At 31.2% G+C, this 12,786-nt stretch overlaps 1 protein-coding gene across 1 annotated transcript in view; it reads right to left on the bottom strand.

Moving 5' to 3' along the window:
- Nucleotides 1–12,786, bottom strand: part of LOC126737291 (uncharacterized) — a 30,971-nt gene that overhangs the window by 1,062 nt on the left and 17,123 nt on the right. Inside the window, exons 11-15 of the mRNA XM_050442127.1 lie at nt 11,647–11,815; nt 9,225–9,344; nt 7,482–7,637; nt 4,760–4,938; nt 4,224–4,379 (exon numbers count right to left, since the gene is read on the bottom strand). Of these exons, the coding sequence (XP_050298084.1) occupies nt 4,224–4,379; nt 4,760–4,938; nt 7,482–7,637; nt 9,225–9,344; nt 11,647–11,815 (780 nt within the window). The remainder of the gene's footprint in view (nt 1–4,223; nt 4,380–4,759; nt 4,939–7,481; nt 7,638–9,224; nt 9,345–11,646; nt 11,816–12,786) is intronic.

Raw genomic sequence — 12,786 nt, 5'->3', positions numbered from 1 at the left:
AGAACACTCGTAAACTTACTTAATACAAACTACCTTAACAACTACAAATATTGTAAATATCATACTTCTGACTGAGCACTGGTTGAGGCCTAGTGAATGTTTTTTAATATCTGATTATATTCCTGTATCAAATTTTTGTCGTCAACAATCTATACATGGAGGAACCATGATCTTGGCTAGGCTATAGGCTAAGTATGATAATCTTCTGTTAGAGAATGTTTTTGAATTCTCTCTTTCTTTTTGTAAGCGTTTTAATTTATATATTCTTTGTGTTTATAGGCCACCTACAGGAGATATTGCTATGTTTCTGGAGAAACTTGATTCTCTTTTATCCCAGTTGTCCCTACACTCTAAGGTTATATTGGCTGGTGACTTTAATATCAACTACACTGATGAAACGTTGCCACGTACTTCTCTTTTAAGTAGTTTAAATTCTTACGACTTGAAAATGCACGTTCTTTCTCCCACACGAATAACTTCTTCATCTGCAACTAAAATTGACTATTTCTGTACAAATTTTGATGACGTTTTATGCACAGTACTCCCATCTGGTATTTCCGACCATGAAGCTATTCTTGCTAAAATGCCATATAATACTGTATCATCTTCATCTCATTATATAGGAAGAATTTTCAGCAGGAGAAATTTCAATGCTTTTTCTGCTGCTACAGCTTCGGTAAATTGGAATGCACTTGAAACGGCTTCTGACCCACTTACTTTATTTTTTCAAGTTCGGTGTGAAAAGATCAATCAGTGCTTTCTTAAAATGAGGCTTAAAACTATGAAACGAAAACCATGGGTCCAACCGAAAACAAGAGGCCTTAGAATTTCAGCTAAAAACCTCCATTTTTTGGCTAAATTGTGCAAATATACCACAAATGAAAATATCCTTGTATATCATCAGAAATACCGTAGTCTGTACAGAAAGACAATTAAGGCAGCAAAATCTAATTATTATAGGGATCGCTTAAATGTCATCAAATAGGCAAAGAGAGTGTTGGTCGATTATTAATGATTTTAGGCATTGCCATAGAAAAGTATCTGAACCGGAGTTAAGACCTGACATTTTAAACGACTATTATTGTGATATATCTAATATCTTGCTCAAGGGCAAGTAGTAACATTGATCCCTTACACTATCTTCAACAAGTGTCGGTTGAGCATTCATTTTTCTTTCATCCTGTCGAACTTACCAAAGTAAAAAATGAAATCAAACGCCTAAAAAACCATAAATCATCTGGAGCTGATGGGATATCTTCGAGGTTGTTACTCTTTTTGCCTGATTCAGCCTTAAATGCTTTAGTTTCTGCCTTACATATTGGCATTTTTCCTTCATGTTTAAAAGAGGCAGTGGTTATCCCTTTTCATAAGGGTGGAGATTCGGATCAGCCTTGTAATTTCCGTCCCATTTCTATTTTGTCTACCCTCTCTAAGATAGTTGAAAAACTTGCAAAAAGCAGAATTTTGTCCTTTTTACATCATAATGGCATTTTGTCTGCAAATTAGTTTGGATTTCAAGCCTGTAAAGGGACTCATGATGCTGTTTTTAGCTTTTTGGAGAGCGTCTATGTGTGCTTGAATTCTGGATAGTCATCGGCGGCAGTGTTTTGTGATCTATCCAAAGCATTTGACTGTATGGATCATGGAATACTGTTCTCTAAGCTCAATAGATATGGTTTTAGGGGCGTAGCGTTGCGATGGCTTGAGTCCTATCTATCAAATCGTACTCAGAAGGTTACAGTGTCTGGGCGTTTGTCTGCTTCTAGATCCCTGAAATGCGGCGTTCCCCAAGGTTCAGTGTTGGGACCACTGTTATTTTTACTGTATATGGATGACTTGAATTCATTGAAACTGCAGGGCAAGGTGGTTCAGTTTGCTGATGATACCACCATACTATGGAGCCATAAAAATTCTGATTATATTAGGACTTTTATCCTTGAAGACCTTCAGATTTTATCAGGGTGGTGTGCTTCCAACAGGCTCGTATTTAATGTAAGTAAGACGTCTATTATGGGGTTTAAGTGCGATGTTCAGGGTCTGATGTTTGACGAAAGATCCCTCTTGCAGAATAAAGAGTGCTGCAAGTTCCTAGGAATTACCATTGATGGTCGCCTTCGGCTTGAAGATCATATTTTACATTTAGCTGGGAAATTATCTTCTGGATGTTTTGCAGTAAAAATGGCAAAACAAGAGCTGGGAGGGGTGGTTGCACGTTTAGTGTACTTTTCACTTATTGAATCTCATATTCGGTATGGCTTGCCTTTTTGGGGTTTAACCAATAAGGGGCTACTTAACATAGTCTTTGTTATTCAAAAAAAAGCAGTTAGATACCTGTGTTCTGCTAAGTGAAGAGATTGAAAAAATCCTAACTCTTTTTTCACTCTTTATCTTAGAAACAGCTGCTCTTATTCACAAAATTCCCAAACTACCCTCTGACACTGGCCATTTGACTCGTCGTGTAAATGATGTTCCCCTACCCATTCCTACGTCTTCCCTTATCAAAAACTCATTCATTTACATAAGTAAAAAAATTTACAATCATGTTCCTCTATGTGTTAGACATATATCGGATGTTAAGAAATTTAAAAGAGAATTAAAGTCGCTTTTATTGGCTAAGGCATATTATAACCTGGATGACTTTTTTAATAATAGGTTTTAACCTTGGACATGTTGGACAGTTTTTTTTCCTTTTTTCTTCTATAGTTTACCTTTTGTCAACAAGTTTACCTTTATTTAGTAACTGATTGTTTTATTTAGTTATCTTAAATTCAAGTATGTTCAAAAAGTTTTGCCTTCTTGTGTTTAAATTTGTTCATTGTTTTGTCAATTTTTGAAATTGTATTTTTGTTTTGTTTTTTTAGCTTGTAGGATGCTTGTACACAAGATTATTCTTACGTAATATAGCACATTTTTCTTTCTTTCTTTCTTTCATACTCGATCCTGACATAATTGGTTGCTCTATACATTTACATTACAGGCTGAAATACCTTGAGGGTAAGAAATCACACCTTGACTTTAACCAATAACTAATTAGTACCTTTAACATGTACAATGCCTGTTTGAATTATGCTGCGTAGAGAGATTATGACGTTTATTAGTGACCAAAAATTAATTATAATAAATCGTAGAGTATAAAACTAATAGGCATGTATATTGTAACGATATTGGCAACTATATTGTTCTTCTTTATTACGGAATGTCACAAGGGGGCACATCGTACATCTCTGGAGACGTTAGTGGTCTGCCGAGTATATAAAGAGCTGCGTCTAAGATGGAGACTAGTTGACATTCAGTTTGAAATATTGGCGCGATATTTCCAAACGGATATAAATAGTAGTAAATAAATACAGTCTAAATAAATATTTGTAAATGATTGTGTTTATTACTATAAGTGTGTAAGTAAATCAGTTGACTTTTGACATCGTGTAATTTAATTTACAGCACAAACGGGTTCTTCACTATTTAACAAGAAAAAATCAAGGATTGTGTAGTAAAATGAGTCTATAATAATAATTTAACTAATTAGTTAAATTTTTATTATAGACTCATTTTATTATTAACTTTTAGAATTAACTAATAAGATAAATTCGGGTTTCTTTTTTTATGCTAAGTAATTATTCAATTCGAATGGGTTTTTAAGTCTTGTATTTTTTTTTCTAAGTAAGTCGAAAACGGAACTTTTTGAGCATCGATAATTTGAAAAAATTTGAAGACAGACATACTATGTAAAGCATACTAAAACCATAAAATTTAAAACATTAATAATAAATAGGGTGTTAAATTAAAATAATGCAACGTTGATTTTGTAAATGTTGTTTTTGTAAACAACCGTTATTTACCTTTGTTCTTTTTTTATAATTTTTAAATTTGCTAAGCTAAAATATATTAATTGGTTGTTTCTTAATTTTTTGAATCTTGAATATTTTGAAAAATGCCGGTAAAGAAAATATGAAGTTTTTTCTTTTAAATGGATCACTCTGAATTTTGTAGTTTAGCCTCATCCCCATTAGAAACATAGTTGTATCAGACAGTAATTTGACCAATTTCAATTGTTTTTAGTATCTGTATAATGCCCTTATAAATATATAAATTAATATCTCATAATAAACTTGTATAATTTTGTAATATATTAGCTTGTCTTAGTCTAAGAAGATTTTATAAGAAAAATTAAAAAATCTATAAATAAAATGTATATGTCTTTAAAAAATTGCATTTATACTTACTTCATCGAAAGGATAGTATCCAATATGAAACATTTTGTGTAAGATTGGTTCAGTAGGAGCTAGTACAGTATTCGGCAGTTTTTGGTCTATAATATCTATAATACCAAGCTTTCCATACAGCCACTGGCAGTTATGTTTAATAAATCGAAACAATGTCTAAAAAGACGCAAATATTTAGTTATATTTAGTATATTAGAAATGTATGCGGTAAACAAATTAAATAAAAACTCACGAAAATAAAATTGTAATAGAGACAATATTGTGACGCTTCTATGAAAAATCAAAGCTGCCACTTGTCTAAGAAACTATATATTTATAAATGCTTTATGTTTAAATACAATAATTTTATATAGAAGCTTTTAAATTCTATTAGAAAAATCAAATTTCAAGTAGGTAATGTTTCAATTTTTCATTAAAAAAATTATAATTTTGAAGGACTACCGTCGGCACTATTGTTGTATTTATTTTGTTTCTTAATTTTTACGAATTTGAATATTTAATGTGTGTATGTTCATAAATATTATAATATACTTAACATTTAAACTTTTTTTTGCTTGGCGATCCATTAATAAATCACTGACCAAAATTTCGGTTAGTTGTGGATTTTGGTTTACTCTCTCTGATCCAGTATTACAGGTAGACATAAATTCATCCTTTTTACCAGCAACTTGATTTAAGAACTCAGCTATTTGATCTGTATGCTTGTTATCTTCATCTGAAATAAGATTAAAAAATAATCTTTTACATTAATCATTTAGCAGCTTTTAGTACTTTTGCATTCAAAAAAGAATATAAAATTTTGACATTCTTTTCTATAGTAATAATACTAAGTTTTGTATATATTATTTTAGTACTCACAACAGAAATGGTAAAATTCATAAGAAGGCATTACAAACCAGAAAAAATGTTAATCTAAGTCCAATAATTCTTAAATACAATATAGATTTACTTGAGATATTACATATCTTTTTTTACATACCCAGTAACTAAGGATTGTAATGTAATTTTTTTAAGAAAATTTTTTGATTAGGTACAAAGCTCACAATTTGCACTAGTATAGGAGACGATATTAGAAAATAGGAAAAAAATTGTCAGACGTCTACGCGGAAGATAAAAGTTCGTCAGAAGTCGGTAATGTTGCAAAAATGTTCGCAACAATTTTATCACTTGGTACACTTCTGACATTTTGCATACTTATTTTATAATTCAAATTAAAATTACCTGAAAGTCGTCAGAAGTCCAGGTGGAAGAAAAACGGAGATATTATTAATAATATGAGCGTCGGCCCTCCACTCCCACCTTTATAATATCTCGTATTTTAATTTTTTTGTCATCAGGTTCACTTCTGACAATTTGAGAACATAATTTACAATGTTTGAATATACTATTGCTCAACTGTCAGAAGTAAATTCGGAAGACATTGCTAATTACTAATAAAGTAACAATTCAAAAAATGAAAAAAAAATATTAATTTTATTTCATAAGAGATTTTAAATATTTATTGATTATTCATATTATTATTACCGCATACTTATACTAATGAGTCGCAAATATTAATACTAATTAATCTATATTCTTGCAAATACTAATATTGATCGAAAATAAAATTAGTCTGATCCACATTCTTCCACATCGTCATCAAATTCAAAATCATCATAGCTGATATATGTGGTTTCGTCATCGTCAGCTGAAAGTACAAATCAGTAATTTAGTTGAATTTATAAATTGTCATCAAAAGTAAATTCAAAATTATCTTCCGACTATTCACTGTCAGTGAGAATATCTTTGACTGATGGTGGCAATTGTGGTCCTTCAAACCAATTGAACTCATAATTGGATCCATCCAAAGTCCATCCGCAATTTTCGGCTTCCAATTCATATGGATCAAACAAAGTCGCGTTTGTCCATATGTTGGAGAATAAATGAGCCCTTTCCATATGTTGATGTAATTCAACATAGCAAGGTGGCAAGCAAGAAGCATCGACATTTTTCAATTGTTTTTTTTTTTTTTTGAAAGGGCTCATTTATATTTTTTATCTTATAGTTTCGAAATAATTCATAATTCATATTCATAGTGAAATAATTCATATTGGAGTTGATTAACTTTCTCGCATGATTTAATACTGTACATATTACAGATAAACGATTCAATGACGGAAAAAGTGTTCTCTTTATTGGCTCCTGTATTTTCTAAATTGGCGAATGCATTTTGATAGTCTATTGATTTAGAGATTATAAGGACGTTGTTTACTTTTTCCGTGGAATGCGGGATTAAAATCGCATCCGGTCAAAGCGTGAAATCCCGGTAGTGCTCTGCACAAGTCTGATCCAAGGGATTCATGTAGCGCATTAATGTTAATGACGCTTATCGGAAATACCACATTTGATGCATACTTTAGATTTAATTTTATGAAAGTTACCTTTAATTAGTTAATTTACCTGAGACATTTCCAAAAGACGCCAGTGAGTTCTTATTTTTTTCAGGAAATGTCAATTCGGCATATTTTTATGGGTGCTTCTTTGGAATTGCCAATTTTTAGAACAAATTGAATGGTACCTAATGGTAATGTTATATCTAGAACAATTATCCATCGTGGTAGTAAATAAACACGGCCAAAATGAAAAATATCCCTCCAGAAGTTCGTCAAAGACGTGAAGAGGTAGCTGGCATATGAGAAAATGTTCAAACACGTGAGATTTGCAAAATTAAAAAAAAAATATTTGTTTATTTCATGCAGAATTCTGTGCCCGAGTTAGGTATTAAATCCTGAAACTGATGAAACAGTTAAATAAATACTTAGAATAGATTTCGTTTTTGATTTACCAATATTTCTGAAACTCTTAATGTTTGTAGCTAGAAGTTTTCTTGTACCTTTCTTGCTATTTTTTTGTTATATGCAGCATTTTTTATTAATTATCTATAATGTATCAAAATAATTAAAGGCACAAAAATTTAAAATAATATACAATTTTTTTTTTTAATGTTTCAAAAAGGGTCTGTCAGATGTATGTGTATCTACTTTCTTTAATCAAAAAAAAAATGCAAAATTCAGTTCAGTTCTTTAAATTAGTCTTTATATATATATGAGAGAGTAAAATATATGTTTTAGCATTTACTGTTCAAGTTTTAATTTATTATAAAAGACCATTTCGTAACATTAGGCTGTTATTGATTTTTCCTATCATCTTTAAGCTTTTTTTACGTAGACGTAAAATAAAATTTACTACGGCAGGTTCGTAAAAATTATTTATACCCACCAATACTGCATATTCCTTCTGCTGCAGCAAGCATAGTAGATCCAATTAAATCATCTTCTAATCCTCCAGTGATTGGAATACTGGAAATATCATCTTCTTTGCCTTTCACATCCTTAAATGTAACTTCTTTTTTCGCAGATCCCTTTTTTGACATATCTATAAAAAATTAAGAATTAAATATATAGTTTCCATATCAGTAATATTGTATATTATTTACTATCTCTACATTTAAATAAATAAATGATATAATACGCTGACGCCAACATTACAAATAAGAAAAATATACGCTATTGTTAATTAGTAAAAGTAAATTAAAATGGGCACAACCGTTTACTTCTGGAATTAAATAATTTTTTTCTTAATTTTTACTGAAATGTCTGTTTTTGATGCTTTAATTATCCTATCTATTCTTTTTTCATTTTTATAAGACAGGGTGAAATTTAAATAATTAGAATTTAATCTTTTAAGATTTAAAATATGTTTTTAAAAGAGAAACTATCAAACCTCTCTACTCTCTAAAGTTTTTACCTCTTCTGTAATGCCGAAAAAGAAATAAGGTTTGAAATAATACAACGGTGGTATACAGGTGAGGAAATTGAAGATTACGCATGTGCAAAATAATAGTAACACCGCTTTCCCTCATCAATGTGCGACCGCCTTTGGTCGTCTGATAGATATCTATTCGCTGTTTTTATTTTTTAAAGAACAATAATAATATCGTCATGCCTCAAGCGAAAGAAATCAAATTATTAAATGGTTTTATGGAGGCAATTCGGTAGTACAATATAGGGAATTGTTTTTAATTACATTTGAAAATAGACCTATTCCTTGCGAGAAAAAAAATGCGGTTTAAAATGTTGTCTTTGAGATTGTCATGAATGCTACACAATGTAATGTGCGAGAATCTCCAAGTAGAAATGTTAGAGAGGAACTATAGAGTATATAGACCATAAGACTTTTACAGTAATTAAAAAAACATGGATTCAAATGATTAAAATATTCCAAAATTCGGTATATATTGCCCGATGAGCAGAAGAATGGAATTTTCTAAAACCGTGATGGAAAAAGCAAATTAAAATAGATTTTTTTTATGAAAAAATGGAATTTTTAGGTTTTGCTCTTCCATTCCAAGGGAAACACAATCCTTCCATTGTTCGATATTGGTCTCGGGAAAATAAGTTCAGTTTTCAATTCGGTACTCAGTATTCTCAAAAATTGAATTTTGTGCGACCATATCATATAGGGCCATTTAATATTGGTGGAACCTTAACTCGCGGCAAAACCAAGTTGTTCCTGCTATGCAAATCTTCAATAATTTCAACAATTCAGGACTGATTATGCTTAACTCTTTAAGGCAAACATGTAACTGTTTTGATAATTAAATTTATATGACGTTCGAGACCAAGACTTTGTGTTTTTTAGCATATTGAAAATCATATCGGGGTTTCTTTAAGCGAATGGCAAATTTTTTCAATTAAGGAGCTGTCCTATTCATAATGCGATGTTTTCATATTTACATTTTTCTTTTTTTGTGTTTTTATGCTATTCTATGTCCAGAAGGAAGGCATGTACCATATTAGTTTGTATTTTACCCTAAAGTAGGTCCAATACCGGATCAAAACGTCGCTCAACAAATAATAACGTCATGTGTCCCAACAAAACTTTTGCTCTTAATAATAAAAAATGTAGCCCCGATTTTTTTATACAAATCAAACTGCCTATATTTGTTTTTTCAATACTTACCCACAAAATCAGAATACAAGGAACTTGTAAGGATTTGCATCAGGACAGATTGACTATTAGGTCTAACACTTGATGGTATAATGTCTTGAATTATACAAGATATTCTTAACAGGCAGGGATCTATAACAAAATTATTACTTAAGTATTATTATGGAATTACATATTACAAAATTAAATTAAAGACTAAATTTAAAAACAGTAATTAATTTAACATCGGAAATATACGAGTTTATTTTTAAAATATTGTAAGAATAATTTGCATTTTATCTTTTTGTTATTATAGTTATCTCCACCAATTTTTTGTATGATTTATTTGTCAAAAGTGCTGCTGGCAAAGCCCTTAGATAAGAGAAACTGCAAAATAATTTGTTGGTGGACAGAACTATACACGATTTTTCAACGTTGAGGGTCTTCCATATATAGGGATTAAGATAGCAAATACAATTACAAAACACGACAACATCCATTTACCTACTCTCTACACTAAAAATAAAGTAACCCTTTCCCCTGTAACAGAGAAGGAAATAATAAACTCCTTAAAAAACAAGGCTAGCCCTGGACATAACAAAATTAAAGCAAAAACGCTTAAACTGATTGTAGATACCAATGTGGCTCCTCTTACAGCTTTAACTAATATCATTTTCGTACAGGGTAGGTTCTCGAGTGTTTTTAAAGCAACCGCAGTCACCCCATTCTTTAAACAGGGCAGCTTATTTGATACAACAAATCATAGACCTATCTCACTTATAAGAAATGTGACAAAAGTTGTAGAGAAGGCAATAAAAATCTAGATTAGTAAAATATTTTGATCGAAATAATATGATCTCAAAAATGCAGTTTGGGTTTAGGAACGGAATTTTAACAATTGATGCGATGTATCGAGTGGTGAGCTTTATTCATTCGGATATCAATTCGAAAGCCTCTTGCTATATTTCTGGATCTGGCAAAGGCTTTCGATACTGTACCTCATGACAGACTACTAATAAAGATGGTTCGTTACGGCGTCAGAAGTATGGTCTGGGAACTTATCAAAGATTATTTAACTGATCGAAAACAGAGTTTTAGTCGGTTCTATACTTAGCGCATAGAAGGTACCTTACAAATGGAAATTCCACAGGGAACTATTTTGGGACCAGTACTTTTCGTGATATATATAAACGATTTTCTTAACTTACCAAACCCTGAAGGAATAACAGCTTCATATGCGGATGATACTGTGGATGTGGTTGCTAAAAATAGTTGGGAAGAAACGGCCACCAACAAGAAAGCAAACATTCACTATAAACCAGTCATCAATAGTACGGACATTTGTATCATAGCGTAAATGGTAGCAGTCACCTCCGTTGTAGAGCTTACAAATAAAATCTAACCTTATTTATTGACCATCTATGATTCAAACTTTAAGAAACCTATATCGAAAATTTTGGTAATTTTAATTAATATAAGTTAAGCGTTAGTTCAGGTAACTTTAAGAACCATGTTTATTTTTTTTAAATTTTTAACCATTAGGTTTTATTAAACACCGCAATTGTGTTTCAAGCAGTGTCTTTTATTGATTAACATACTACACCCAAATTTCAAATGAAGATTGAGAAAATAATAACTTTAAGTCTCATGCAACGGGTTAGAACTTAACCCCATTTATCACGAAATATTACAGCAATCTGCCAATAAGGATCTAATCAATATGAATACAAGTTAAGTCAAATATTCATTGAACATTAGTGAGTTCCATAGAATAATGGATATCATTCACAGTCAGCTTCGCATTTCCATTCAAGATGCCAGCGACTGGACTCACATGATGTCAATGCCAAAGACCAGACAGAGGTACAACAATGGTGATGTGGTTAGGCTTTGTGACCCTAAGAGATGAAAGAGTCTCTCGCTAAAACATTAATTGACTGACTTCTTATTATGGAAACCAGAAAGCCGCTCATTCGGTACAGCGTGATCTGTGAAGTGCAACAAGACCTGTTTAGTGCTCTAGATCTGTCAAAGCATACTGGACACATTGTATGGCTAAGGATATGCAAATATTTGGGGGCATAGCTAAGGTATTCGGCACAAAGTTGATAAAAGTTTAAGAACTGTGTCGGTCCAACTCCAGAATCGGAAAAGCACTCCAAGATAACTAATGAAGCGACTCATAGAATGATTTTCAACCCCGGTTGATTTAACATATAGAGGAAATATACATCGTATTGTGTACTATTCTATGATAAAAATGATATCTTTAAAAAACAGTCAAATAAAAATCAATAACTTAATCAATTCTTATTTCACTTTAATAAGAAATTTATATCTTTTGTGACAAATTCATAATTAGTTATGTATTTTATTTGGCAATTTGATAATTTTAAGTAAATATTATATTAATGTAGAGAATACTATCTTATACTGGCTAAAACTATTTTTATACCTATCATATCCCAAAACTGGCTAAGGCAAACCAAAATCAAAGACATTGCCTGATACATCGTCGCTCCCGTTTTCAAAGCATTTGTTACCGTTTCTCTGACTACAGAACGGATAGGATCAGCCAGACTTAAAATTGCTTCGAACCATGGAAACCGAATTTGATTCCATACCTAAAACAATTTACGTGAAACTTAATTATAATGAAATCATTAATTAACTATCAGTGGGAACTAATTATAAATAATGTTTCCTTATCTCCTTAAAATGTTTATTATTATATTATAAAACCACAGCAATTTTATTAAATTTTGCATCTTGTTTTGCTCTTATATGGTGCTCTACTTTTTATAATTTTCTCTACAAATAAAGTTTGTAATAGAACTAAATAAATTAACACGTAATGCCCAATTCTTTGCAAATGGAGATATGGTTTAAAAGGCACGTGCTTCAAAAGTTCTTCTAATTATAATACGTGGTAGTTTAGGTCTTAAGAATCGATTCGATCGAATTTTACTTCAAAACTTACCGTAGTAATCAAGGTAAACTCTAAAGGAATGAACATAAACGTTTTGGATATTTTATTACATTCAGGATAGGTCTTTTGAATTTTTAATTGAAATTTATTTTTTTTAGAAATGTTTTGCTTAGAATGACGGTATTATATTACAGCAACGTAATATAGCTTGGTTAAGTTATTAAACTTTGAAGGAGAATTTTTATTATTTTATATACAGTCAAGTTTTTCGAGCTGCCTACGTATATCTGAGCTGACCTTAAACTATATATATTTGTTTAATCTTAATAATATACGGGTTAATACGCCCGCCCTTGATACAGCCACGATAGGTGAAAAATAGCAGATATAAAAACAAAAATCCTAATGTTGAATTAATCAGTATAAAACCGAAGGATCTGAAATATTTGCCCCTATGAAATACAAAGAAAAATATTATTTGAGACATGAATTAGATGATTAAAAGGCAAATTATTACTTCGCTAACCTTCGACGAGTCTCCAGAGATGTCGCTCGGTATACTCGCTCGCGTCATCGCGATAATTCCAGAATGATGAGATCTGATATTCGCGGCGTTAGGCTAAGTTCACATGGTCGCGCGACAACGCACGTTTAAAGCCCGTTCAC

Source organism: Anthonomus grandis, chromosome 1 (genome assembly GCF_022605725.1).
Source record: "Anthonomus grandis grandis chromosome 1, icAntGran1.3, whole genome shotgun sequence".
Taxonomy (NCBI): Eukaryota; Metazoa; Arthropoda; class Insecta; order Coleoptera; family Curculionidae; genus Anthonomus; species Anthonomus grandis.
The sequence above is the reverse complement of the archived record's forward strand: the minus strand, read 5'-3'. Positions and strand labels throughout refer to the sequence as shown.